At 37.7% G+C, this 27,855-nt stretch overlaps 1 protein-coding gene across 4 annotated transcripts in view; it reads left to right on the forward strand.

Annotated features, from left to right (window-relative positions):
* The window catches only part of ROCK2 (Rho associated coiled-coil containing protein kinase 2), a 112,036-nt gene that overhangs the window by 55,681 nt on the left and 28,500 nt on the right, over positions 1–27,855 (forward strand). For all 4 annotated transcript variants that reach the window (XM_075086810.1, XM_075086809.1, XM_075086811.1 and 1 more), the window contains exons 4-16: positions 7,240–7,377; positions 10,040–10,300; positions 16,154–16,298; positions 20,015–20,153; positions 21,860–21,951; positions 22,779–22,938; positions 23,529–23,592; positions 25,298–25,377; positions 25,794–25,842; positions 26,542–26,677; positions 26,807–26,898; positions 27,150–27,396; positions 27,720–27,826. In XM_075086810.1, coding sequence (XP_074942911.1) covers positions 7,240–7,377; positions 10,040–10,300; positions 16,154–16,298; positions 20,015–20,153; positions 21,860–21,951; positions 22,779–22,938; positions 23,529–23,592; positions 25,298–25,377; positions 25,794–25,842; positions 26,542–26,677; positions 26,807–26,898; positions 27,150–27,396; positions 27,720–27,826 — 1,710 coding nt within the window. The remainder of the gene's footprint in view (positions 1–7,239; positions 7,378–10,039; positions 10,301–16,153; positions 16,299–20,014; positions 20,154–21,859; positions 21,952–22,778; positions 22,939–23,528; positions 23,593–25,297; positions 25,378–25,793; positions 25,843–26,541; positions 26,678–26,806; positions 26,899–27,149; positions 27,397–27,719; positions 27,827–27,855) is intronic.

The raw sequence follows: 27,855 nt of genomic DNA on the forward strand, positions 1-27,855 counted from the left end.
GGGAGAAGAGTCCGACCCCCGCCTCGCTACAACCTCCTTTCAGATAGTTGTAGAGAGCAATAAGGTCTCCCCTCAGCCTCCTCTCCTCCAGACTAAACAACCCCAGCTCCCTCAGCTGCTCCTCGTAAGACTTGTTCTCCAGGCCCTTCACCAACTTTGTTGCCCTTCTCTGGACACACTCCAGCACCTTGATGTCCTTCTTGTACTGACGGGCCCAAAACTGAACACAGGATTCAAGGTGCGGCCTCACCAGTGCCGAGTACAGGGGCACGATCACTGCCCTACTCCTGCTGGCCACACCATTCCTGATACAAGCCAGGATGCCATTGGCCTTCTTGGCCACCTGGGCACACTGCTGGCTCATGTTCAGCCGGCTGTCGGCCAGCACCCCCACTGGGCAGCTCTCCAGCCTGTGGCATTGCATGGGGTTGTTGTGACCGAAGTGCAGGACCTGGCACTTGGCCTTGTTGGATCTCATACCGTTGGCTCCGGCCCAACGATCCAGCCTGTCCAGGTCCCTCTGTAGGGCCTTCCTTCTCTCCAACAGATCAACACTTCTACCCAGCTTGGTGTCATCTGCAAACTTACTGAGGGTGCACTCAATCCCCTCATCCAGATCATCAATGAAGACATTGAACAGGACCGGCCCCAACACTGCGCCCAGAGGAACACCACTCGTGACCGGCCACCAGCTGGATTTGACTCCATTCACCACCACTCTCTGGGCTCAGCCGTCCAGCCAGTTTTTAACCCAGCGCAGAGTGCACTTGTCCAAGCCGTGAGCAGCCAGCTTCTCCAGGAGAATGCTGTGGGAGACAGTGTCAAAGGCCTTACTAAAGTCCAAGTAGACAATGTCCACAGCCTTCCCCTCATCCACTAAGTGGGTCACCTTATCATAGAAGGAGACCAGGTTAGTGGGGCAGGACCGCCTTTTCATAAACCCCTGCTGGCTGAGCCCGATCCCCTGGGTGTTCCACATGTGCTGCATAATGGCATTCAAGATGATCTGCTCCATGACCTTTCCTGGCACCGAGGTCAGGCCGACAGGCCTGTGGTTCCCCGGATCTTCCTTCTGACCCTTTTTGTAGAGGGGCATCACATTCACTAGCTTCCAGTCACCTGGGACCTCCCCGGTTGACCATGACTGCTGATAAATGATAGAGAGTGGCTTGGCGAGCTCCTCTGCCAGCTCCCTCAGTATCCTTGGGTGGATCCCATCCGGCCCCATGGACTTGTGAACATCCAGGTGAAGGAGCAGGTCGGTGACTGCCACCTCTTCAACAACTGGGACTTCATTCTGCATACTAGCTCCATCTCCCAGCCCAGGGGCCTGACAACCCTGAGGATGACCAGTCTGACTATTAAAGACTGAGGCAAAGAAAGCATTAAGTACCTCAGCCTTCTCCTCATCTTTCCTGGCAAGGTTACCTTCCGCATCCAACAAAGGAGAGAGATTCTCCCTGGCCCTCCTTTCGTCACTGATGTATTTATAAAAACATTTTTTGTTATCTTTAACTGTGGTGGCCAGTTTAAGTTCCAGCTGGGCCTTCGCCTTCCTAATCTTTTCCCTGCATAACCTCACAACATCCCTGTAGTCCTCCTGAGTCTCCTGCCCCTTCTTCCAAAGGCAGTAAGCTCTCCTTTTTTATTTGAGCTCCAGCCAAAGCTCCCTATTCGGCCGAGCCGGTCTTCTCCCCCGCCTGCTCAACTTACGGGGACGGCCTGCTCCTGAGCCTTTGAGACTTCCTTCTTTAATAACATCCAGCCTTGCTGGACTCCTTTGCCCTTCAGGACTGCCTCCCAAGGGACTCTGTTAACCAGACTCCTTAACAATCCAAAGTCTGCCCTTCTGAAGTTCAGGGTAGTGGTTTTGCTGACCCTCCTCCTTACTTCTCCATGAATCGAAAACTCTATCATTTCATGGTCGCTGAGCCCAAGACAGCCTCCGACCACCACATCACCCACCAGGCCTTCTCTGTTCGTAAACAGCAGGTCCAGCGGGGCACCTCCCCTGGTTGGCTCAGGAAGTTATCATCTCCCACACACCCCAGAAACCTCTGAGTCTGCTTTCTCTCTGCTGTGTTGTATTTCCAGCAGATATCTGGTAAGTTGAAGTCTCCCAGGAGAACTAGGGCTAGAGATTGTGAGACTTCAGCCAACTGCTTGTAGAGTACTTAATCTGTCTCCTCATCCTGGCTGGGTGGTCTATAACAGACTCCCACCAGGATGTCTGCCTTATTGGCCTTCCCCCTAATCCTTACCCATAAGCACTGTCGTGCAGATTTTAAATTCTAAAGTAGAGGTGTTTTCACAGTGTATGTACTGCAGTTAGGTAGTTTGAGTGGTCTGAAGACAAACTTTACTTCTCATTCACCTCATCGTTATAATGTAATGGTAAAATGCATAGTAACTTGGTCATATAATGATGTTTTGTGGTTTTTTTATTTCTTTAAATAAGCCCTTCAAGCTCCAAAATAAAAAAAGCTAAGAATGCTTGGTACTGGATGGGAACTTCTGTGTCTTCATGTAGAGCTCTTCTGTACTTCATGGCAATTTAAAAGATGACTCTTTCTGGAATGTAAAAATATAAGTAGAAATCATAATGTAATGCAGTTTTACAGCTAAAAAGCAGTGAGCTAATACAACTGTATATCTGAGCTAATATTAGCTGGTGATGAGGGCATACATACCTAGATTTTTTGCCTCACAAGGTATGATACAAGTTTAAACTATTGAGCTAAGCTATATCTATTTCTACTTCATTCAAAATGTTAACACCACAGTTGCAGATGATGGATTTGCAGTAATCAAAATATTTTGCAACACATTCTGTGATCAAAATAGAAATTTGCTTCAGTGGGGGCTAAATGCAGAAAGAACCATAAATAAAACATGATTAAATACATGAGTTAAATTCATGAATGTCGTGTTATGTGTGTGCCATTGTGCATAAATATTTGGAGGACAAATATCTGTAATATTTAAATATAACAAGCCAAAATATGAGGATGTTAACATATAGCATAAAATAGTCAGCTCTGACCTCTTTCATTTAATTTTCTTTCCCCCAAGCTTTCTGCTCCAGTATAGCATATTCTTGTGAAAGAAGTGGTGTGGAGAGATCAGCTTTCCAGATTCTCTACTGTTGCATGTTACAGCTGGATTTTTTTAAAACGCCCTCATTCCCCATGCCACCCTCCGGGGGAAAAAAAAAATATCAGCCCAGTGATCAGCTGACTTTCTATAACTCCAGAAGTACTAAACTGTGCTCTTGAGCCTCTGGCTTTTCTGGGTCTGTAGTGATGGGTAAAACTAGGAGAATAATTGCCAGCTACCAGATAGCTGCTTCTTTTATGCATTGCCATAAATAAAAGTGACTGGTGTCTAGGACAGACAGAAGAATTGAATTGTGGTGCTTAATATGTTGTTTGTGGTTTATGCAGAAACAGTAATTTATCAAAGCACATCCTGAGTACCTCTTGTTTGTTTTCACTTGGGGAAAAATCCTCTTGATTTGAAATGGAAACATATCCTCAGTACTTTCTTCCAGGTCTAATTGCAAAGTACTGAGATGTATGTATGAAATGAATGAAATGCAATGACCCAGCAGACTGACTTGATCATGTACTGGAATAGAAAACTAAAGCAAGGCTAACTCTTTCTGTATTTGGGTAATAAATGATGGTCTGGGTGACATACTTCAGTAGTGATTTCTTCATGTTGCAAACCAGCGGTTGTCATGGCCTATGTAAACAGGTGCTGGTTTCATTTTTTCCATTAAGTGCTTTGTTAGGTTTAGTTTCCCAGCCAGTGCTGATGTACATTTCTGTAGTAATACAAATAAAGCAGTCGTGAGCTATTATCTGAAATTTGTCAGGGCATGAACCCCATCTGTAGTAATTTCTTGTGGCTCTATTAAGTATTTTAGGATATTTTTAATTATTTCAAACCTCAGAGTTCATTTCACAACTCTAGGATCTTCATTTTCTTTTATCATAAAAGAGATGGTACCATTATCAGTACTACTTATCAGTCTGATAACTTCAAATGGATGTTATTTTCTTTGCTACAGATTTTCTTCAGACACGAATGCTGTAGAAATGATGGATGCATTTTGTGCATACTGGTTCCTTGAAAGTCTTAGGTTGATGTAGCAGAGCAGAGGGAAATTCTTATTTCTTAATGTTTTTTCATAAGTTAAACGAGGCCATGTTACTCAGTGCTGATGGCACGAAGGGATTTTCCTACCTATTTTGAGAGTTACTCTGGTGAGCTGCAGTTTAAATTTGGCAGTTCATTTAAACAGTTGGAAAAAATTGAAACATCATGGTAGTTTAATACATGAATAATCTGCTATATAAGCCAATACATACATGCACAAATATAGCTCTGGGTAAGGAGCACAGTGGCCAGCAGCTAAATAGGCTGTCTCTAGGGGTCATGGTGGTGATATGAGAAGTAATACTGCCAGTAGGTCTGTTCACCTGTAAGGCATACCAAGGCCTACTCAGCCTTTGGATGTGCCGGTATGCTACTTGTTACTTGATTTTTGTACAGAGAATGAACCTATCTTCAAATTTTCTCAATAAATAATTTAGCCAACTAATAAGCTATTGGTACTGCCTTAGAGAGGTCCGGAGACTGTAATTTCTGGTCCCTGCACTGCTGTTTACTGTGCTTCTCACGTGCATGAGCTTGCTTCAGGCTGTGCTGGCTTTTTGAGACTTCCCCCCCCAAGTAGTGAGAGACAATTATTCCTGTAAGTAGAGGCAGGTCTACTAACTGCACCCAGGCAAGAGCACACGGCAATCTTAGGAATCATAACCACAGAACCACAGGTTGGGAGGGACCTCAGGGATCATCTAGTCCAACCTTTCTAGGAAGAGCACAGTCTAGACAAGATGGCCCAGCACCCTGTCCAACCAACTCTTAAAGGTGTCCAACGTGGCCGAGTCAACCACTTCCCTGGGGAGATTATTCCAATGGTGACTGTCCTCATTATGAAAAATTTCCCTCTCATGTCCAATTGGAATCTCCCCAAGAGCAATTTGTGTCCATTCCCCCTTGTCCTCTCCATGTGACTCCTTGTAAAAAGGGAGTCTCCATCTTCTTTGTAGCTACCCCTTAAGTACTGGTACATGGTGATGAGATCTCCTCTAAGCCTCCTTTTCTCAAGGCTGAGACTACTCAAACTACTAAACAAGTTGCAGAGCTTTTTGTGAACTTTCGTAGAAAATCCATCTTCAATTAAACAGTATCTTTTTGAGGTTGCTGGTCTTTGTGTTTCTTCTGGATTTGAGCAGGATTGCTAAAGCTTTACTTAATGGCGTATAGTTGTGGTGTACCACCAAGTCTTTGTAAATAATCCCCTGTGGGATTAGTAAATGGGAAAGAGGTAGTTTTCAAAATCCTTTTTTAGGACACCTTCACTAGCTGGTTAATTGTTAATGTCTTAAAATATACATGTTTATAGAGTTGTTAGTGCATGCAGAGAATGTGTTTCTGTTTTGGTGTTTGGTTGGAGGTTTTTGAGGTTTTTTGATCTAGTTGTACAGAAGGTTGTTGGTTAGATTTAACTATGCAAGATGCTAATCTAACACTTTTGTACCTATGTCTTGAGAACAAAAAGCCCCAATTTCAAGAACGGTAAGTTCATAAATGATCCGGTTTCTGTTCATGTTCTCACTCTTTCCAAGATTTCCACCACCACCATCTAATGCTTCTCCTGTTTCTACAGCTCATTCCTGTTGGCTTCAGCAGCATTAATGTTTACAGCTCCTCAGGAGCAGGAGACTGATGCACCCACATTTGTACAGCAAATAGGTGCCTGTGTGAAGCTTTGCACTGCAGACATAATGAACCTGAAACATTTAGAGCTGTTCAGGAAAAGAACCTATTAAACATTCTTTCAAGTAGCATAATTAAACTTAGACATTATGTAAAAGTAAGAAGGTTGGGGATATGGTTTATTTCACTAAATGTGAGGTTTTAAAATGCACCAGAAAGTCGTAACCGTTCAGTTCTGATTTCACAAATTAGTCCACTGACTTTTTTTATTTTCACGTGAAAACAATGTGCAGAAACTTAAGATGCAGTTAATTTCTTTTTTCTGCTGACTTTACCTTACAGCTGAATACTTCTCACCTTGATTTCTGCAAGGAACACTCAAGAATGTTAAAAAACTGGCCCTTCAGTAGTTGTGACGTAAAGTAGTATAAATCTAACATTGTTTCACTAACAGGGTAATGACTTTACAGTTTGTGCTTTAAGGGTTTTGTTTCATGTCCATATTCAGCAGTTTTCCAAAATATTTTCAGATTTTGTCATCAAAGTTTTAATTTCAGTGTTCCAACATCATTTGTTATTCTTTTATACCATTTATAAATCAATAACTTCTTAAGAAAAGAAATAGGAGCAATCTTTTTTGTGGAAAATAAAAATTGGAAGAGGCTGAAGTGGGCTGCTTGCAGAATTTCTAATGTGAATGAATGCAATGGATGGACGGTGTTCAGAATAAGAAAATATAAACAGAGTTGCATTTTATTTCTCCTTACACAGTGGAGCTTTTGAAGGGGGAATATACAAGCACTTCCTTTTTCTTCTGTAAACAGAGCTATTTCATCTCTTTTTGTGGTGGTCTGGGTGATTTCAAGTAGGCATGTTCACTCAGAAAATGTTAGGAAGAGGAGTCCAGTTCTTTAGAATAAGACGGTACTTTTCTCATTCTGAGTTTTGGGTTGGGTTTTTTTGTTTGGGGTGGTTTTTTTTGTTTGCTTGCTTTTTTAAGCCGTTTCAATTGGAGTAAGCAGACTACTGGAGTGAGCCCTCATTTTTATGCTTATAGCCACAGTGAGGAAGAACGTAGGCATGTATCGGTGCATCTTCAATAAACAGCTACCTCCTAATAGCTCCCACAGCCCTGAGGCCTGTCCTCCTCGTGGCCCTGCAGCTCCTTTCCTGGGGCTGCATCTGCAGCAGCTGGCCAGGCTGCGGCAGATCTTCCTTCATTTGGCCTCCTCCTTGTTCCACACCTGCTATGTTTTTTTGGAGCAGCTGTTAGGTTTCTTTTTCCAGGTTTGAAAGTTCTCAAATCCTTACTGTGTAGAAAATTGAGTATAGGAAGACCTGGAGGCATCACATCCCAGAAAGCAGTGTGCATGTAGGAGAAATATGCTATGCTGGTATTCAATTTTTCTACAAGGCATTTCAAAAAAGTGGTTTCTCTTTCTTAACCAACAGGTTCGCCACAAAATGACACAGAAGGTTTATGCAATGAAGCTACTTAGTAAATTTGAAATGATCAAGAGATCAGATTCAGCCTTTTTCTGGGAAGAAAGAGATATCATGGCCTTTGCCAACAGTCCATGGGTGGTTCAGGTAAGGAAGATGTGTAAGATGATGATGATGATAATAATAATGATCATGATGATGATGATGATGCCATAAATCCTTCCCGGTCTTGAGCTGGTTTTGAATTTACATCTAAACTCAAATAATGGTTTAGGTTCAGATTTTACTTTTTAAAGATACATATTTACAGCAATTTCATGGAGTTTGTGTATTTGGCTGTATTAGAAAGTAGATTAATTTACATTTGAGTCACTACAAATACATCATAAAACTGAATTAAACTGATTTATTAAATATCCACACAATTATTTGGGATAATAGGGAGGTTACCTCCCCAACTAAGAAAAAATCAGGATAGAAACAAAAGTCAGTGTTATTTCCAGTCTCTCCTCATGATACAGTCAGTTGATCACAGGCAATTAGTACTAAGAGTGCCTTAAGTAGTTACTGTCTTTTCAGCTGTGATTTGGTAAGTGGATGAGTGTACACTCCTGGTCTCCTGCAAGACAGGAGGTTGTAGCAGTGGTTTGCTTGAAACCATCTTCTTAGTGGTCAGTTACTGCATCTCAGCTCACAAGTAATATCCAAGTAATGGAGAGCTGACTTCAGCTGGTCTTGAACACTGTCCCTTGCAGCTGTCTCACAACATGTATCATCATCATCATGTTTGTAATATGAATTATGCCTTTGGGAAGAATTAGTACTAAATACTGCAATTGGTTGTAACTGGTAAATTACACCAATTAATAAAATGAGTAGTGAAAGCATATACTTAAAGAAATTGTTAGTACTTCATTTTGTTAAATAATTAATACATTTAAATGCTCTCACCAATACTGCCATACTTCTGTATATTTAATATGTAAAGACTGGCGCTAAGCTTCCCATATATTCTTCATAACACTTTACCTCATGTGTGCAAGAAATGTTTTACAAGTTGTTGGGTTTTTTTTTAACTTAGATGTTTTGCTTTTCAGATCATATTTTGTGTTCTTGCCTATATTCAGCAGAAATACTTAACCAAATAGATGAATTTTTATTTAGTTATTTGTTTTATTGACATTAGTTGTCTGGAATTATTTTTGTTTTTCACATGCAGTTAAAAGTAAGGAGAAATGTATGACAATTTTCAAAGCAAAGTGTAGCAAGCATGATATAAACGTGAGTGTGTGTTCTTGTAAATAGCAAATGAATTAAAGTGTAGTTGCAATTGTGCCTTCTGTGAATAAGTGTATTAGTGTGATATATTTAGATGATGTGGTCCAGTGGTATAGGCTAGAAACTGGGACAGATGACGCTGCTTCTCTGTGCCGCCCTTTTGTGAAAAGCAAGTGAAATTAGAGCCCTAGGGGTTTTTGTTTTGTTTTGTTTTTGTTTTGTTTTGTTTTGGGTTGTGGTTTTTTTTTTCTTTTTTTTTTTTTTTCCCCTCTTCTTTTTAAATAAATCCTTTGAGGGCAATAATGAAAGTGCCATGTAAAGGCATAGTGTTGTTCTTTATTATTGTGTTATATTAATATCCTTACATGTGAGAATACAGAGACTATTTTGGATTTTAATTTAGATTTTAATGACCAAATGCATTATCATATTATATATTGTATGTACTAGCCATTTGAGAAAACAAATACAGTGTAGTATATATATGTATTTAAATAAGTATTTAAATATAGGTCTTCTGACACTAATATACATTTCAAATTTTATTCTAGAAATTTTATTCTAGAAATTTTAATCTAAAGGTCAAATCTCTCTAATAACGTTCCTGCCTTTCATGGTTCCTCGTCCTCCACAAACTCCCTGTTTTTGATTTCTTCCATTCATCTTCTTTTTCAATTGCCTTTGAATTTTGTGTGGTTAACTTAAAGATGTGAATGATTTTAGTTTTTAATGTAAAGGAGCAGTATTCCCTGAGAAATAAGGTGGGAGACTTTCAGAGGCTTTTCCACACCAGAGACTGAAATTTAACAGTAACGCTTTTTGCTGGTTTGGGCCATTTTCAGACCTGGTGATCGGTTGGTGAAGTCTCTGAAAATTCAGTACTCTAGGTCTGAAATACATTTTAAAGAGATTAAACTTACTTCCGCTATCATGCCAGTAGGAAACTTACTGGCTGTAACCTATACCAGATGGTTATTTTATTTTTAAGGATAATTTCTTTGTATTGTGTTATACCTGTCAGGAACTTCTTTTCTTTCTCCTTCTTATTTCAATATATTTGTTGACTTAGGGCAAAATCAGTAGCAACAAGTAAATGTGTAGAGAGATAAGGAGATTTGTAATATACGAAATTTAGGAACAGTGTAAGACACTGTTCACTGTTGAGCTATTTTCAAATCAATACATGGTGCTCCTTTTCTCAGGTTTTATATTTTGCATTTTGACTTAGTGATACCTTTTAATGCCAAGAAACACATATATATACTTAGCTCACACTACTAAAATAATCAGGGAATCTTTGCTTTCTTAAAAATGAAAACAATAGTGTTTTGAAGTTCAGTAAGTTTCAAGGTACTGCCATAATGAATAGCAAATGTAGATTATCTGAATATAAAAATTGAAGTTATTTTACATCAGTCTTGATAATGTATGCTCAGATTTGATGAAACTTCAAGATGAAGTACTTTATTCTCTTTCCTAGCTGCCTCTGAAAGTATTTGCTCTTTGTTGTTTTTTTTTTTTAATGTTGCAGCTATTTTGTGCCTTTCAAGATGACAAATACTTGTACATGGTAATGGAATACATGCCAGGTGGAGATCTTGTCAACCTTATGAGCAATTACGATGTGCCTGAGAAATGGGCCAAGTTCTACACAGCCGAAGTTGTTCTTGCTCTTGATGCAATTCACTCCATGGGCTTGATACACCGAGATGTGAAGCCTGACAATATGCTTTTAGATAAACATGGGCATCTGAAGCTGGCAGATTTTGGCACTTGCATGAAAATGGATGAAGTAAGTATGCAACTGAATAACTTATCATCTATAAAACTGTAATTCTAAGGTTAATTTCTTATTAATTGTAATACCCAAAGGAATATTTGTCAAATGGTCCACTTGGTTGGAAAGCTGTTCCTTGTCTTCTAGTTTTAAATACAAGGGTACTTTAAATAGTGTAACCTTGTCTATAATAAACTTTTCTGGCACGTGGAAGAAGGATGTAAACTTTTTGTTGTTTTTGAAAGCGTGTGTGTTTATGAATTTTGACAGTTCATTTTTTGCCAAATGCCTGAAAAGCTTATGAGACGACAACTGGTTGCAACGTTAGTTACCTTGGAACAGTTCATAAACTGACATTTTTCTGTAAATGAAATTATTTTATAGGCAAGATACAGTCCCTATTTTCATTTTTCACTCTAATTGTTCTCATAGCATCCTCTAGTGGTCATTAAAATGAGGTCACAGTAAGGCAGCAGTGATATGTGATATATTAGAATTTGTTAGCTGTTTGTTAAGATGTCATACATTTTAATTGTCCAGATTTTACCACCTACAGCCAAATACACTGTTTTCTAATGAGATTCTATAAGAATATTTTATTTTTAACAGGATGTAATATGTTATATTATTAAAGGAGACTTAAAAATAAAGATACCTTTTGTAGTTTGCACTTCTTAAATCTTCCCTGACAAACGGTGTTATGCTGTAATTTACACAACATGTTCTTCCTGTGAAGAATTGTAACAGATTCTAAAAACCAATGTGTGTGAATGTGTGTTATAATTTGCCTGGCCTTTGAAAGGTTTCTGTATTCATGTTAGCAAGGATGATCCTCTTAAGTTTATTTGCTTTAATGCATTAGATTTTTTTTTGTATTGTTTAGGCAGTGCTTGGTATAATCTCTGCAATCTACTTAATTTGCATTTGCATAATTAAGTTAATGTCTCTTCAGCTGCATCTGAAAGTACTGTCTCTGGTTAGGGGTTGGGTTTTTTGCTTTCCTTTGACAACATATTAACTTCGATAAAGAGCTGTAGTTGTTCAATGAGGTTCAGTAGTCTATTTAGTTTTGCTGATATTGCAGTTGTTATTTTAAAGGCAGAGACATTGTTTATCTCCAGTTTGACTTACTTGCCTACTTTTAGGCAACAGCATTTACTTCAGTTGAAAAATTCAAAAGTAGAACTTGATCTCTAAATTTAGTCCTTAAAAAAATATCTTGGTTTTGAGCCAATAGACTATAGGTCTTAAGTGAATCTGATTTTCATCAGAAGGGACAATAAAAAAAGCATCCAAAAGTTCATAATATAAATCTACGAAAAAAGGGTGATCCCTTATGCTGTTTTAGGTGTCCCAGAAATGGTGAACCTAAGTGGCTTTTTTCCTTCTTTCTTTTTCGTTGTTAGTGTTAAAAGACTAGAATACTAAAATGTAGTTGATCGTATTATAAATGTTAGAAATGCATGCACATTTCTCATAAAGAGTTACAGTGAGCTCCAGTTCGGACTGGGCACCATCAATGAACCAATGATCTCCTAAAGAAGTTAATTTTTAACAGATTACATTTCAAGTTCTTAGTGTTTCTCAGACTCAGTGGAATCACAAAAATTTTTTATACAGGAAGCTTTAGAAGTTGAGAGGTTCTGGATTGTCTCCAAATCGCATGGTACTTCTTACAAAACATGAACACATCCCAGCTGTGTAAATATACTATTGATGTTGGCAGGATGATTTCTAGAAAATATATGCTTACCCAATACTTATTTATTTTTTCTGATTTGGAGTTCTTCTAGCAGTTGTGCAATTAGCGTCTTCCTTACGCTATTGAGAGCACAGGAAAATTCTGCCGCAATTCGGTGAGAGAATATTTTGACCTTTGCTGTGGAATTGAATTCAGTGTCCTCTTAAGTCTTCCAGGCCAGTCCTGGCACTTGCAGCAGAATTCTTCCTTACTAGTATGTGAAAAGAAATGCTACATATCTTTTCCAACACAAAAGGACCTGGTCTATACTCAGTTGTGATGGTTTTGGGGGTTGTAGGTTTTTTTATTTTTTTATTTTTTTATTTTTTTTTTAAATCTGCAACAAGGTGAGTATTTCTATAATTGAATAAAGAATAGAGTTGGCCTCAAAGGTTTAGTAGGAATTGTAGTTCCCTTTTCGTATTTAGGTATGATAAGGTAGCCAAGGGCAGGTTTTACCAGACTCTAATCTTCAGGTTTTCTGTAAGAAACTGGACAGTAGCATGGCTGGCCTTGGCAGAGCCAGGAACTGCTAGTGCTGCCAGGCTCAGTACATAATGCTGTCTGTGCTAACTGAGCTTTTAGAAGATCACAGGTTTAGGGGATATCTGTTGAAGAGAGATGTGACTGAAAGAAGGGATGTTTACCATTTGGGATTATCACCTCAGCTCAGGCAGTTGAGCTGAAAGAAGGAACGCGTTCCTCTTTTTAGAACTCAGCTTATTTCTCGTTGAAGCTCGTCCAAGACTCTGCTGGATACTTCTTGCTTCAGTTCATTGCCGGCAGCATGCTGCACAAGCCCGGGTGCAGTGTTAGCACCATATCTGAACTATACTAATGTTTCCACACAAGCGCTCTCCAGCTCTTGCTTACTGAAAAGAACTTCATGAGGGAGTGAAAGCCTGATTTGGTAGATAAGGAATTGGTAGGATGGTTGCATCCAGAGGGTAGTGGTCAATGGATCAATGTCCAGATAGAGACCGGTGATGAGTGGTGTCCATCAGGGGTCCATACTGGGACCAGCACTGTTCAGTATCTTCATCAGTGACATAGACAGTGGGATCGAGTGCACTCTCAGTAAGTTTTCAGACGACACCAGTTGAGTTCCAAGATCCACCTTGATCTTTTGAGGTGATGAGAAAAGTCTCAGGTGAGACACTGGGTCGAGACTCCCAAAAGGAAGCTTTGTATGAGAGCTGCCGAAGTAAGTGTGCTATTTGGCCATAAAACAGAAGCTTAGTATTTGAAACACGGGAGCAACGCTTTGTTGAGAGAAAACAGCACCCTTTAGATCTCTTCGAATGCTGAAGTACAGAAGTCATTGTGCAGTATGTAGGGACTCTCAAGATGCCATGTACTGCACAGAGGGCACTTCCCTGTTTACTTGGCTTTGATGCCTGAGATCATATAAGCTAGTCTGACTTTGGTATTAGGAGTATCCAGTACTTAGAAATACATACAGAGCAACGCCCAAGTTCTTTAAAGGAACAAGTGTGTAAATGAGAGGAATGGAAATCTGGGAATATTATATTCAGGTGCTAATGAACCAGCCTTCCCAGGGACATGGTAGACTCGCTGCTGCTGGAGATTTTCAGGATGCGATCAGACAGCATGCTGTATAATCTCATCTAGGCTCCCTTTACCATGACAGATTGGGCCAGATGATCTTTCAAGGTCCTTTTCCACCCTGGGCTGTTCTGTGATTCTGTGAATGCATTTTTAGATTTGTTCCGGAGACAGAAGGTAGAATTTTATGGGGAGTAAGTACAACCAACTCCATGCGATTCAGATACAGTCCACTGAAAACTGATGTTAGCATGCAGATCCCTTATAACTGTAGAAGTACTTTTTTGCTCTACTGTTCAATTCGTTGACATCTTGTCTGAAAATCTAAGGTGTTGTTACCTCTAGTTCTTCGGCATCTATAATGTAATTGGAAAGAAGCTTTCTTGTCGCTACCTACTAGCCATCAGACTTGGGTAGGGCTGGAGTTTTTTTAGGCACAACCTTTGCTTAGTTTGCATAAGACTTCGTAAAATATTGACATGTATAATATATTAAAGTGTTCTTGTTTTGGTGTTTAATTATAGAGGAATGGGAAATGGGGTGTTATGAAGTGCTTAGGTGTTGAGGTGATGAGTCTGTGACTGAACCGGCGGTCTTCAGAGAGATCTTTCAGAACTGTTTCAGTGACTGGTTTTAAAGAAGCGTTTTACCCAGGGACGGATTCAGGTGGCTTCAGCCAGTCATCACTGAGTGAAGGCTCAGACTTTCCTGTGTTGTAATTTTGCATTTGGATAAGGAAGAGATAGACACGCACCAGTGTCGGAGGCCTTATTAAGATGCGACAGTCCTACTAGATCAGCAGAATCACATGAGCCCAGAGTGATTCCTCCAGTGCTCAAAGCAAAGACAGGCTTAAGCTTCAGAGAAGATCTGTAGGTTTATGCACAGGGTGCTGTTACAAGCAGGATGATCAACTAGTAGTTCCTGCCATATGCCGGACCTAGTTTTGAATGTTCTCAGCTTTAGATTTCTGGAGCCTTTTGGCTTTTAGCTTATTTATTTCCCAATGTTAAAATGGGATCATCTGTATTCTTCTTTGTACAAAGAAGACATTAGGTCTTCTGAAAAGAGTTAACTTCATTTTCTTATTGCAGTATTATCAAGCTATGTGCTATCTGGTTCCTAGTATAGAAGGCAGAAGTTAACCTGCTTTTCATTCCAGAACTGGGAAGTTAAAACGTCATTTAGGTTTCATCATGGAGTTGTAGAAGTTGATAGGCATTTGCCAGGAAGATATTTGAAGTATTCCTTAGGTTTCTGCAGTATTTAGGCATAATCCTAGTTTTTCACTGCCGGTTCATGACTTTCCAGGGTTCTGGTTTAGTACATAAATAAAAGCTTTTGTCAGTTTTGGATATTAGGAAAAATTTCTTCACTAGAAGAGTGGTCAGGCATTGGAACAGGCTGCCCAGAGAGGTGGTGGAGTCACCATCCCTGGAGTCATTCAGAAAAAGTGTAGACATGGCAATTCAGGGCATGGTTTAGGAGGCATGGGGGTGTTGGGTTGACAGGTGGACTTGATGATCCGAGAGGTCTTTTCCAACGGTAATGATTCTATGATTCATATTGTGTGTGAAAATAAATATTGTAGTTTAGTGTCTAATTTTTACATGCTGATATAGTTCCCAAAGCAAAATGTTTCTCTTCTTTAAATATGTATTTTGACTTTAGTTGTTGCTGCTAATATTCTGTATTCATATTCAGCCAAGGCTGATTGCAAAATGCACAGAGAACTTTGTAAGATGGCTTAGAAAAGATTTGAGGTTGAGAGACAGAATAAGAGATGAGTGTATTTTTGCTACTTCTCTAACTTCATCCAGGATTTCATGTCATTCATTCATCCATCTGCTCTGTCTGGAATGAATGCAGTGAACTTTATTAAAGGAAACAAGGCTTATAAGTCTGAACCAGCATGCTGGCAGATCTGATGATGCTTCTGCGTCATTAACCCCACCCCCGCATTTTTAGTCTCTCAGTGTGAAACAAAGAGGATGAAGAATCATTCCATTAATACAACCGTGTTAATACATTAATAAAAATAACTTTAAAAAAATGCTTTGATATTCTTTAAAAATAGCTGTTCCTTTTATTTTTTTCTTATCTTTCAAAACCAAGGTGCGACTAAAAAAATTTGCCTTTAACTTGATTTATTATTTGAATTGGACAAAACTTTTATGTATCTGCTGTGTAGGGCCTAGAACTCCTAGCTTGTCAAAACTATTCTGAAGTTTGTCCCTGAATTCAGTGAGATAAGGAGCAGTCCGATATGGTGCGTAGCTTCATATTGAAACAAATGGTAAAGATAATAAGATAGGTCGATTTTTGAAAGACAATCAAGAAAAACAGCTACAGAGTAGACAGGGGAGAGCGTGTTATCAGGAATTGTCATTTCAGTCCATATTGCTTCTGGAGTAAAAAAAAAAAGACACTTTCAAACACATTCCTCAAACCAACTATTTTGGGCTATATTTTCTGTGTTTTTCTGGTCTACTAATGGACTAGTTGTTTAAAGACTTAGAAGTATTTTTAATTGAGCTGTTTGAATTCTCACTGTTGCACAGATAGGTATGGTGCGCTGCGATACAGCTGTGGGAACGCCCGACTACATATCGCCCGAAGTTCTGAAGTCGCAAGGGGGTGATGGTTACTATGGACGGGAATGTGACTGGTGGTCTGTAGGAGTCTTCCTTTTTGAGATGCTAGTTGGTAAGAAGTGATTTCTTCTGCTAATGAGATTATCGTTGAGTCTTGACTGTGCCTTTAGCTGTACTTTGCTGCAAGGGGACTGGTTGTACCTAACTGTCTAACAGCTTCTGACCTTCGGCTGATGCAGTTGCTTCATTCCTGTTCTCTTTGCTCTCTGTTGCTCTTACACTGCAACAGCTGTTTGCATGCTTGCTCAGTGATTAGTTTCCTGACTCACTTCAGTTTAAAACTAATTCTTAGAATAGTTTTAACCAGGGTCAGCTACCTTGTCATCTCATGAACATTTGTCCTACCTCAGGGGCAGTACTGAGTTTTCAGGGATGCAGAGATGGGAAAGGAGAGGGAAGGGCAGGAATGCCCTTTCTTTTTTTTTCCTTCTCCTTTTTTTTTCTTCTTTTTTTTCCCCTTTTGTTGTCCTCTACCCCGCACCTTCCCACCCCCACCCCCACCCCCCCAGCAGTAGCAGTGGCTTCTGTTAGGTCAAAATGACTGGAAGTATGGCTCGATTCTTTCTTTTATGCTTGAGTCAGGATTTTTCCAGTAAAATACATCAGACTGCTATGGCAGTGAACATAGAATATAATCTGTTAGAGAGATGAGTCACCATCTGCATCTTAAAATACAGTGACAATCAGTGTTATAGTCTAGTCTGTAGGAAAATACTGATTATAGAAGAATGGAATTGAGCATATAATTATTAAAAATCCAAATCAGCATGTTCCGGGAATATTGCAGATGTGATGGTTTTGGTATCCTGAGCCAGGAAAGACATTTGGATATATGATTGTAGTAGTACAATTTCTGTGTCTTTCAGAGTTAAGGCTTTCTGACTTACAAAAAGTGTGTTCCATAAGTAATAGTCTGTCATAAACAATTCTAGCAATCAGCAAAATTCTTAAGTTAGTAAAATACTGGACATAGCTGTCCAGAATGTTTTCTCAGAGCCTATCCCCCTTCCCTCTGTATCGGAGAAGGAAGATCCTCCCCTTTTTATTCTTCTAATGAAAACATTTTTTTTTTTAAGTGAAAGTGGAGAGGTACAGTTTCTGGAGGTGCTAGGTTATATGAGGGGGCCTGCACCTGATTAGCACAAAATTCCATCTACATTTCTGTGCAGGACACTGTTTTTATTTTGAGGTTTCAGTATGGGTAGCTAAGCTTAAGGGCTTTATTTGGTGTAGCTGCTTGTAGAGCTTGGAGTTGTGTTAGAAAACTTCTAATCTTTTGTAGGCCTCAGGTATTTTTCCTCCCGAAGTATATCTCATTTTAATATTTGAATATTAATAAATATTTGAATTGAATGCTATTTTTACTAGGGTTTTTTTCTGTAGTACTGAAAATGATTTTTTCTTGTGTATGCTCTAGACTGGAAACTTCACTTTCATTAACTCTCTGATTTTTCAGACACTTTCTGATGGGAGTGAAATCACAATTTTGCTTCTGTTTTGGTTTTAGTCGTGCCATAATCCTGTGTGATTAGCACTGTACCCTTTCAGCTGAATTCTTGTCTTCTTTTTTTTGTGCTTTACATGACGCCTTTTTTTTCTATTTTTTTTAATCTGAGCCTCCCTCTTCCTCTGAAATGGATACATGATTTTCTATCTATGCAGTCTTCTTGAAATGTTAAAACCTGCCTCACCATTATACTGGTATTTACAATTACAGGGTCTAGTTATGCCCTTTTTTATACTATAAAAATATAAATTATTATAACATTTTTTTATTCTTCTCAAATCATTGTATTCTAGTCTCAATTAGATTTCCTGTCTGACAGCACCAATGTGGTTTCCTTCAATGACTTTGTTTGCAAACACAGGCTTTGACGCTCAGGTCAAATCCATTTGACAAAATGGCTAGAAAAACATGCAGCTTCTCTTCAGTAAGGATGTAGCTTTTCTGGCCCTTGTGTTTTGAACTAAGAATGAGACTATTCAAGACAGATCTTCTACTCCCACATACATATTGTTAAGACCGAGGAAGTGATAAAATGGTTTGGAGTATTTGATACAGGTTAAATCTGAACTCTGGTTAAACCCTTATCCCTTTATTATCCTGTGGTATTTTCACTATTGAAGGTTTCTTGTTTTCACCCTGAATGACATGTAACACAACACAACGTTAGCATTACCATTTCCATTCTTAAATAACCTTATCAGTTTCAAGATCCCATGAACAACACATAAAGTCCACAAAGCCTTTGTGGACTTTCACACTTGGTTCTCCATATCCCACACAATGGTAGAAAGTATTTTTGTTTGTTTACATATAAGTTTCTGTTTATGGTCTTCTAAAAATTTATGCTCTGCAGACAGCATTCTGTTGTTCTGTTTTTAGTAAAGATACAGTACTAACGAAAACGGTACTACTTTTTATTGTGTGCTTAACTAAAAGCTAAAATCTTGATCAGAGGATAAATCTAACACTACTTTAGTTCAGTGACTTAGGGTGGGTTTGGGGTGTGGCCTAAACCAAAGCTGTTTCTGAGGCCAAAGATAGCTGAGAAGGGGAAGGTTTGGAATGAGGGTAGCAGCAGCAAATATCAGTGATCCCCCCTCCAGTCAGTTGGTATGGCAACCTAATGAATTTCGTAAAAGTCTAGATACTTCATTCAAGCTGGTAACTACGAGTTTCTTACCTTGCCATAAAATGACAGAAAGAGGGTAAAGGTGTAGGATTGTTGCATTTATATTCCTCTTGAAAGTGGAATGGTTTTTGTGCATTGGTCTGTTCATACATTTTTTTCCGCTTTTGAAATTTTTAGTACCTCATTGGAAGCATGCAGTCAGCATGCCGACTGCCCTGCCGGGTGGCCTCTGCCTGCGTGCAGCACACCCGGACGGAGGAAAGAGCCCAGCTCATGCAACTGATTGTTCACCTTCTCTATTAAACCTGTGGATTGGTTGTGAGAAGAGATTTATGTAAAAACTTCAGGTTCTTGATTGCTGACCCAAACCATTTGCATATTCAGAATGTTGTCAGTTAACTTGATGTCAGTTACCTTTATCAATACTGATTCTTTGCAGTTTTCCCAGTTTTACTTTTCTTAAGTATATTTGCAAAGAAACTAGACTTAACTAAATCCTACACTGCAAACCTTTCGGTGAGAAAGGTCTATGATTTTAAAAGCCACCTGCCCATGTTAATATGGGCACCCAAGCTAATATAATTTATCAGTCAACAAGACTTATTAATATGGGTTTAACAGTGCAGTAACACTCTGTGAAGGCTCCTGTTCAGAGCTGACTTGCCGTAGGCAGCTTCAGGGGGGTAGCCAGGGTAGACCTGCCTGCCTCTGAAACGGTCTTTGGAAAGCTTTGGTGGATTCTTTCCAACAAATGTTCATTGGCAAATCTTTAATGAGTTTCAGTTGTTATTTATAGATGATATACAGATGGGGATTTATGTGTCTGCCATCATGTAAATTAGAAAACAGTGATAGTCTTTAGGTAGAACAAAAGATGTAATTCAGTGGGCAAAATTTTGGTAGTGATATACAGGATGGAAAATGATTTAGTTTGTAACACAGGCATTTTGGGGAAGGAATACTTTTAGTAGCATACATTATTTTGTACCCTGCATTCCAATTGTTTTTTTAAAATAAAATACTATTTTAGGTAAAACTGCTTATAGACTTTTCTTTATATCTTTTGTCTTTTTCAATTTACAGGACTTGAACATGACTCAAAATCACTGTAAACTTAACATTTTATTTTCAGGTGATACTCCTTTTTATGCAGACTCACTAGTAGGAACATACAGTAAAATTATGGATCATAAGAACTCACTACACTTCCCAGATGATGTGGAAATCTCTAAGCACGCGAAGAACCTTATCTGTGCCTTTTTAACTGATAGGTAACTGCATGTATTATTCTGGTACTTTTTTTTTTTTTTTTTTTGGATGGCATTAGCACATGTACATTGTAAAAATCAATCCCCTCCATTACTTATCCTAATCTCTGTTCAGATCTCTTCTGCAAAATCTCCTGCTCTCTAGTTTTTCTTTTGCAGTGCTTTTTCTAGGCAATATATTTTATCTCCATGAGCAGTTCTGACAGCTCTTGTTAACAACACAATTTGTGCCAGACAAATCCTTCCAGTTGTGGTGTATAATACAGTAACAAACCTGTAAGGTTGAAAGTCATTTATAAGCTCCAAGGCAGGGACCAAATTGTGCTCCATGTCTAAGCAGGTGTTACTTAAAAAAATGAAAGCAAATACTTTTATGAAAATAAGCATGTATTTACTGAGTTTGTCTAAGCTTTCTTAGAATGTTTGAAGTTTTTTTCATTTGCTTTGCTCTATTAATTGACAAGTGTAGCTAACAAACCAGCAAGGATATTGTTTTGGCTATAAATAGATCCTAGAAGTCTCCCTTTGTGTAACTGAGCCACATTAATAGGAAGCTGTGTAAGCTTGTTCTTGACCTGAACACTCAACATTTTCTTTAGTTCTAGAAAGCACAGTTCATCTTCCGTTTCTCTGATTTAAAACAACGCTGTAGGTCCACAGTTAACTCTGGATCAATGATGCCTTCTTATGGTTTCCTGTGGTCACCTGAACTTGCTACAGCACAGCATCTAGCCTTTACAGAATGAGGGATTAGGAAAAAAATTGCCGTATCATGGTTTTTGCATTCAGAGAGAGATTGTTTGCTCTGTTGAGCAAGATTGCAGTTATTCAGGAAAGATGTCCTTTAACAGCTTTTTCTTACCCTTAGTAGCTGAAAGGTAGAGAGAAAATACAAGTAGAATTTCATAATGTAAACTTGGAGAGGTGTACTTCCACTACGTGTGTCCGTCTTCCTGTTTATATTTAATATAGTGCTTGAACGATTTATTTGAAACAGATGCTTTCTTTCCATATGCGTGACTGCTGCTGAAGCACTTAAAGAAGGAATAAGCATCGACTTAAGATTTATTAGTTCTTTTACATTAATAGTTTTTATGTCCTGTTCTTGTAGATAGTTTTGAGAGAGACTTCTGGTCAAACTAAAAGCTTCTTGTTACATTAAGGTTTACTTCACTGCAAATCACAGCAAAAGTTGTGTCAGGATTAGTTACGGGGCAGAGGATGGAATTCTTAAAATATTTATTTCAGTCCAGCTTTGAGTAACTGTTCCGTGCAGTAAGTTAGACCTTCCTTCACTTGTGTCTTAAGGTTTGTCATGTGGTTTGTCAGACATGGAACTTCTGCAGTTCCCCCCCACCCCGGCCCGCCTGAGGGTGTTGGGTTTTTTGTTTGTGTTTTTAGTTTTTTTGTAGTTTTTGCTTCAGTGCTCTCTTTCTTGCTTTACTCCCGACGTGGCAGACTCCAAATTCTGGACATTTTAGCAGTTGCAGGGAGAGTGCATGCTAAGAAACAGAGTACATTTTATATAAGAAGCTATGGATCCAGTGGTTGGTGGTTTTTAAAATTTTTTTTATTTGACTATTAATGTGGTTAACGCAGACAATCTTCAGTAAAAGTTTCTTTGCTGCTTATGAGCAGGTCCGCATTTAAATAACAAAAAACAAGTGTTGTTTTTCTTAACATGATTTTGGCTTCATTGCTATGTTTAGGGATGTGCGACTTGGGAGAAATGGGGTAGAAGAAATAAAGCATCACCCTTTCTTTAAGAGTGATCAGTGGAACTGGGACAACATTCGAGAGAGTAAGTAAATTAGCTTAAAAGTTCTATATTTATTAAGTGTTTGCAATAGTAGAAATGAAAACTTCAGGCTGTATAAATTATTTTCTATTAAGAATCTTGCTCAAACTTCTGTATTTATTATTTGTATTATAAGAACTTAGCAATAAGGGTTAGTAAATACACTTTTTTCCTACTGGAGTTATCCTCACTTTTATCATGCTTTTAATGCATAGATTTCCGTTTTGAACAACGGAACTGGATGTTTTAGAATTCTAACTAATGAGAATGCATGCCAGGTTCTGTTTCTTTGTGACTTTTGTTGCTTTGTTCGGGGTTTTTTTGGTGTGTGGTTTGTGGGGGTTTTTTTGTTGTTTTTTTTTTTTAATTATTATTTCTTTTAACCTTCTGTAGTTGAGACAGCAGTTTGAGAGGGGTCTTGTCAGTTTTATTGCTTTGCATTTAAGGCATTGTGAACTTTATAGCTTTAGGCAAAAAACTGAACTGTGTCAGTTCAGATCATGAGCTTGATTCTAATTTCTAAAGTCATATATTTACTAAAGTTTTCTAAAATGATGATTGTATTTAGAGTTCTATTCTCAAATGTTATTACCTTAGCAAATATATTTCGCACATGAGATATTCTATGTATTAGGCAACTAATGTAAAAACAGATTTATCTAGAAAAATATGTTCACAGTAATTTTTACAGATCTGCTGCATCGTTAATACATATTTAACGAGCAGAACAACTTACAAGCATTTTAACACTACAGAGGTACCACTGGTATATAGCACGCGGCCAACTGAACGTCTTGGAGTGAAGTTGATATTTTCTCCCCTTTTTATAGCTGCTGCCCCTGTTGTTCCTGAGCTTAGCAGTGATATAGATAGCAGCAATTTTGATGACATTGAGGACGACAAGGGAGACGTGGAAACCTTTCCAATCCCCAAAGCCTTCGTGGGAAACCAGCTGCCTTTTATAGGATTTACCTACTATAGAGACAATTTGTATGTGATATTTTAATATGTATTTTTAGAAATATACCTGCAGATTTTACTTATATCCTATCCTTTTTTTCACTCTAGAGGCATAATTTATTCATTGCATTACATTAATATATGTCCAGTTGTGAAGATGCAGAGTTTAAGTAGAGTATATAATTTGCTACTACTTTGGTTATTTTGATAACTCTGATTAAACACAGTATTTTTATATGCATTTAATTATATAGTCTCTTAAAATCTTTTAGGGTTAAAATACTGATAGATTTATAATTTAGTTCTAAAATGGCTTTTTATTAGTAGCTTTGGAAAAAAGTTTACACAAGCTAATAGCTTGCTAGGACTCAACTTGAATAGTTAAGAAATAATTGTATTAATTAAAAAATGATAAGTGCTATGGATTTGAAAACATGTTATACTTAAGATTCAAATCAGAAAGAAGTATTCACACTGCAGTACAACTAGCTTCATTCTGGGAATAGTGTAGGACAAATTAAGACTTGGGAGGATTGATTAAAATGACTTGATTGTCAAGGTTGCCAGAGTTGTTGAAAACTTGGATAAGAGCTGGAGGGATTTGGTTTTGTTTTTGACAGGTTGCTAAGTGACTCCTCTCAGTCTTGCAGAGAAAATGAATCCATGCAATCTAGTAAAAATGAGGTTAGTGCCTTTTTTCATAAGTATTAATTATATGATTAACTAATTTTGTTAAGTCTGTTAAGAAAAGACAGTCTAAAATAAGTTTTCAAGAAATTTTTGTGTGAATGTGAAATATCTTAAATGTTTATTCACCAAATTGTTAACAGTAAATCAGTTGTATTTTGAAACAGTTGTACTCGAGCATTAAGGTACTATAGTATAAAGATGAATGAATACAGATTATTCTTGAATTCTGGTGGTATCTAGAAGTTGTTTAGAAGACACACGTGTAAGGCGCTGTTTACCACAAACAGCATCACTCTTGGGAAGGTTGTGAATTTTGGCTCTACACTTGCCTGAGTGATTCATGACTGATTTATTCAGATTCTGGAAAAGTAAACTGTCACCTGCAGTGATAAAGGAATGTTTAAATCATGCTCTTCGCTGAAGTGAGTTCAGCTTTTGGAGACTCACCATTGAATTTAAATTTGCACATGACAGGAGAATCCTATGGAATTTTCATGTACTGATTTCATTATGTTACTTAAACAGAATCAGAATCACAAAATGGTATTATTTGTATGATTCATGTGTAGATAGTATGTTGTTAACATTTCTTAAAACTTACAACTCCTTTGCAAAGTCTAAAAAATAAGGAAATGCATTATGTATTGACCAGCATAATAAACATTTGCATTTAAATTTAGACTCCACTCCTTCCTGTCACTGCTGAATAGATGAATGGTTTTAGGTATTGCTGAATAGATTGATAAGTTTTAGAGTTTCCCTGTTAAAAAGAAATGCTACTGCTGTTTAAAATACATAGCATCACATTCGTGATATTTGCTTTATGTTCTGATAGTAAACGTAGTTGGTAAAATTTTGCATTTCACTTCTGACAACTTTTTTTCATTTTTATTTTCTCAAGCAATGATTCTCCAGTCTTGGTGCCTTTTCAGTGTCCCTGTTCTGGGAATCTTCTAATTGTAACAATTATAAACTGTTTTAAAACCACATTTTTACATTGTATGTTTGGAGGTAGAGGAGGAGGGGGAAGGGAGGAAAATAAATGCATTTGAAAGCCGGAAGACATGAAACGATTCCAAAATTTATTATTTATAATTTATTTAATGAATATTTGGGTATGTGGCTTACAATTTCTTTTTAATATTTAGGAAGCCAAACAAAGCATGCCCAAATTCGAAAAGTGTTTGTTAGCTTCTGTACATGTTAGACTAAGAAATTCTTCTTTATGTGAGGTTACTGAACATAGTTAGTAATATTCTCTGAATATTATCCAATTTGGTTGTGTGGCCCCCCCCCCCTTTTTTTTTTTTTAAAAAAATTTTATTTAGAAAAGACTATACCAAAAATTCTGCTCCAGTGGAAAGTCTCTGTCTGCAGGGAAAGAGTACAGCAAAGGGCCAGTAACAATATTCTTTGCCTATAGAAATTTTATGACTCACAATCTGTGGCACGTTGTTCTGCGATGGTTGGATTTCATGTTAGCCTGCAGAAAATTTCGTTACTAAGGATCTGTATCTTTTAAATTATCAGGATTAATACCTTGTAAAGATGTAACCCTCTGGTGATGGTTTTAAAATAATATAGTTGAAGTCTGAATTCATTTTCCTTGCTTTCCCTTTTTTCATTGTTTAATTGAATTGCACTTGTTTTATGTGATAGCATTTTTATGTGGGCCATGCTTTTTTGACATCTTACACAGTTTCAGAAAAAACTCAGCAAGCTAGAAGAACAGCTCAGTAATGAATTACAAGCCAAAGATGAACTAGAACAGAAGTACAGGTGAGACTGTTTTGACATATTTGGTATGTTTATAAAGAAGTTTTATTATACCTTTTGTTTTTGAATGCTTAAAAGCATTTTAATCCACTTCAGGGATTCGTGACCCTGCAAGCAGACCTCGCTGTAAATTGCTGGCTTAATTCTTGCTATTTCTATGACTACTTGTTTGGTTGTTTTTTAGTGTTTTTTTTTTTTTAGGTTTTGTTGTTGGGTTTTTGTTTGTTTTGGTGTGGGTTTTTTTCTTTTTGCCTTAACTTTCCATAAGAACTCCTCTGTTGTTTGTCTTCCCTGTTCCTTGAAGTTTCATGTGATTGCTGAAGCTAGAGTATCTTAACATAAAATGAGTTAGACACATCCAAACTTTCTAATTTCTGTATGATCAGTAGAGTTTAAAAATATGTTTTGAATGTCTTCAGGTCTACTAATACTCGTTTAGAGAAGATAGTGAAAGAGCTCGATGAAGAGGTAAGTCCATAGTTATTGGAATTAGAACTTTAACATTTTGAGTAGCTGTCTATTTATAGCAAGTAATACCAGTTGATTTATTTATATTCATAAGCATGATACTGTTGTCACTACTAAAATACTTTCATTGTGATTTCTGTACTATGATACATTTTTTCCAGAATTCATTTTTTAACGCGTTTTTAATTTGGAGGGCAGCGTAATATGAATAATCCATATACAGTTCTAATAACTGAAGATGTGAGAGTAATGTTGCTGGAAGAGGAAGCCCCTTCTTTACACTGTTCAAACAGTGTCAGTAAAAGGACTCTCTTTTTGTCCAGCTTTGTGCTTTAGTACTACTACAAATTTGTCACATCTTTAGTGGACACATACAACTTAATGTGTTGCTCATCCAGGTGCATGTTGAGACTTTACAGTACATGTATGTTTCTGTGCTTCCTGAGTCGCTGCTAGGTTGGTTTACCAGAGTCTTCAAATCCAAATTATCAAACGGTTTTTAAATTATAAAAGCTCCTGGCCATAGTCATCCTGGGCTGGATTTGATCACATGTTCTGATATACTGTGTTTGCAGCGGCAAATGGACTGTGTCTTTCTCCATTACAAACTAAACCGAGTGCATGAGCTGTCTTTTTATCATTTAAAGTATACCATACTTCTGTGTGTAATTAGTGGCGTTTTTTGGAAAATATATCCAGGTAACTTCAAGAAAGAATGTAGAGTGTGCAGTCAGACAGTTAGAAAGAGAGAAGGCTCTTCTTCAGCATAAGAATACAGAATACCAGAGAAAAGCAGAACATGAAGCAGATAAGAAACGCAATTTGGAAAATGAGGGTATGTTGAACCATGTTTGAAGGGTTCTGTTTTGATGTGGGTTTTTAAAAGATAAAATAAAGTAATTATAGCTCAAACTAAAGCTTTTTCATGGCAATGATTAACAATGTTGAATTATTTTTCTTATAGTTAACAGTTTGAAAGACCAGCTTGAAGATCTAAAAAAGAGGAATCAGAACTCTCAAATATCCAATGAGAAGATCAATCAACTACAAAGACAGGCATGCCAACTTTTTATATGTGTATATTTTAAAATAATAACTGTTTGAACTCAGATTTTACTAGCAGTGGAGGGTGTTGAAATGTGTAACAGAGTTTTAAAAGTTGTTCTTGTAATGTTTTGGTGTTGAAAAGTAATCTTAAAATACATTCCTTTTTTATTTCTTTAATTCATAAAATCTAGTATTCTGTAGTAGAAATGGTAGATATTATATTTCAATTGTTTCTGAAGTATGTTTCTATCAATCCTTAGTTGGATGAGGCCAATTCTTTGCTGCGATCAGAGTCTGATACTGCAGCCAGGTTAAGGAAGAACCAGACAGAAAGCACAAAGCAAATCCAGCAGCTGGAAGCTAATAATCGAGAACTACAAGATAAGAACTGCCTGCTAGAGAATGCTAAACTCAAACTGGAGAAGGACTTCCTCAATCTTCAGTCAGCTCTAGAATCAGAAAGGAGAGATCGAAGTCATGGGTCAGAGATTATCAGTGATTTACAAGGTATTCGCGCAAGTGTTCTGAAGTTAAGCTTGCTTCTCATTTCAGAAATAAAAATAAGTTTTGATTATCTTATTGGAGCTTCAGATTCTGACTTGATTAGCATGCTCTTCTGTACCATGGTCTGTAAGTGTGGACACTCCTTTAAGAGGAAATATGTGATAACATTTATAAAATGTTATTGATAACTTTTTAAAACACCCCGAAGGGAGATGTTCTTCAGAATTAGAAGCTGTTACATTTGAAAATTTTTATCTCTAAGTAGATACAGTACATCCTTTTTCTGCACATTTTCCAGCCTCATTGATGTTTTGGTCATTTTTTAGGTCGAATATCTAGCCTGGAAGAAGAAGTAAAAAATGGAAAGAGTGCATTAGCCAAACTGGAAATGGAGAAGAGACAACTGCAGGAAAAACTTACAGATTTAGAAAAGGTAACAGCACTTCTAAGTGAATACTCGTG

Source organism: Phalacrocorax aristotelis, chromosome 3 (assembly GCF_949628215.1).
Source record: "Phalacrocorax aristotelis chromosome 3, bGulAri2.1, whole genome shotgun sequence".
NCBI lineage: Eukaryota > Metazoa > Chordata > Aves > Suliformes > Phalacrocoracidae > Phalacrocorax > Phalacrocorax aristotelis.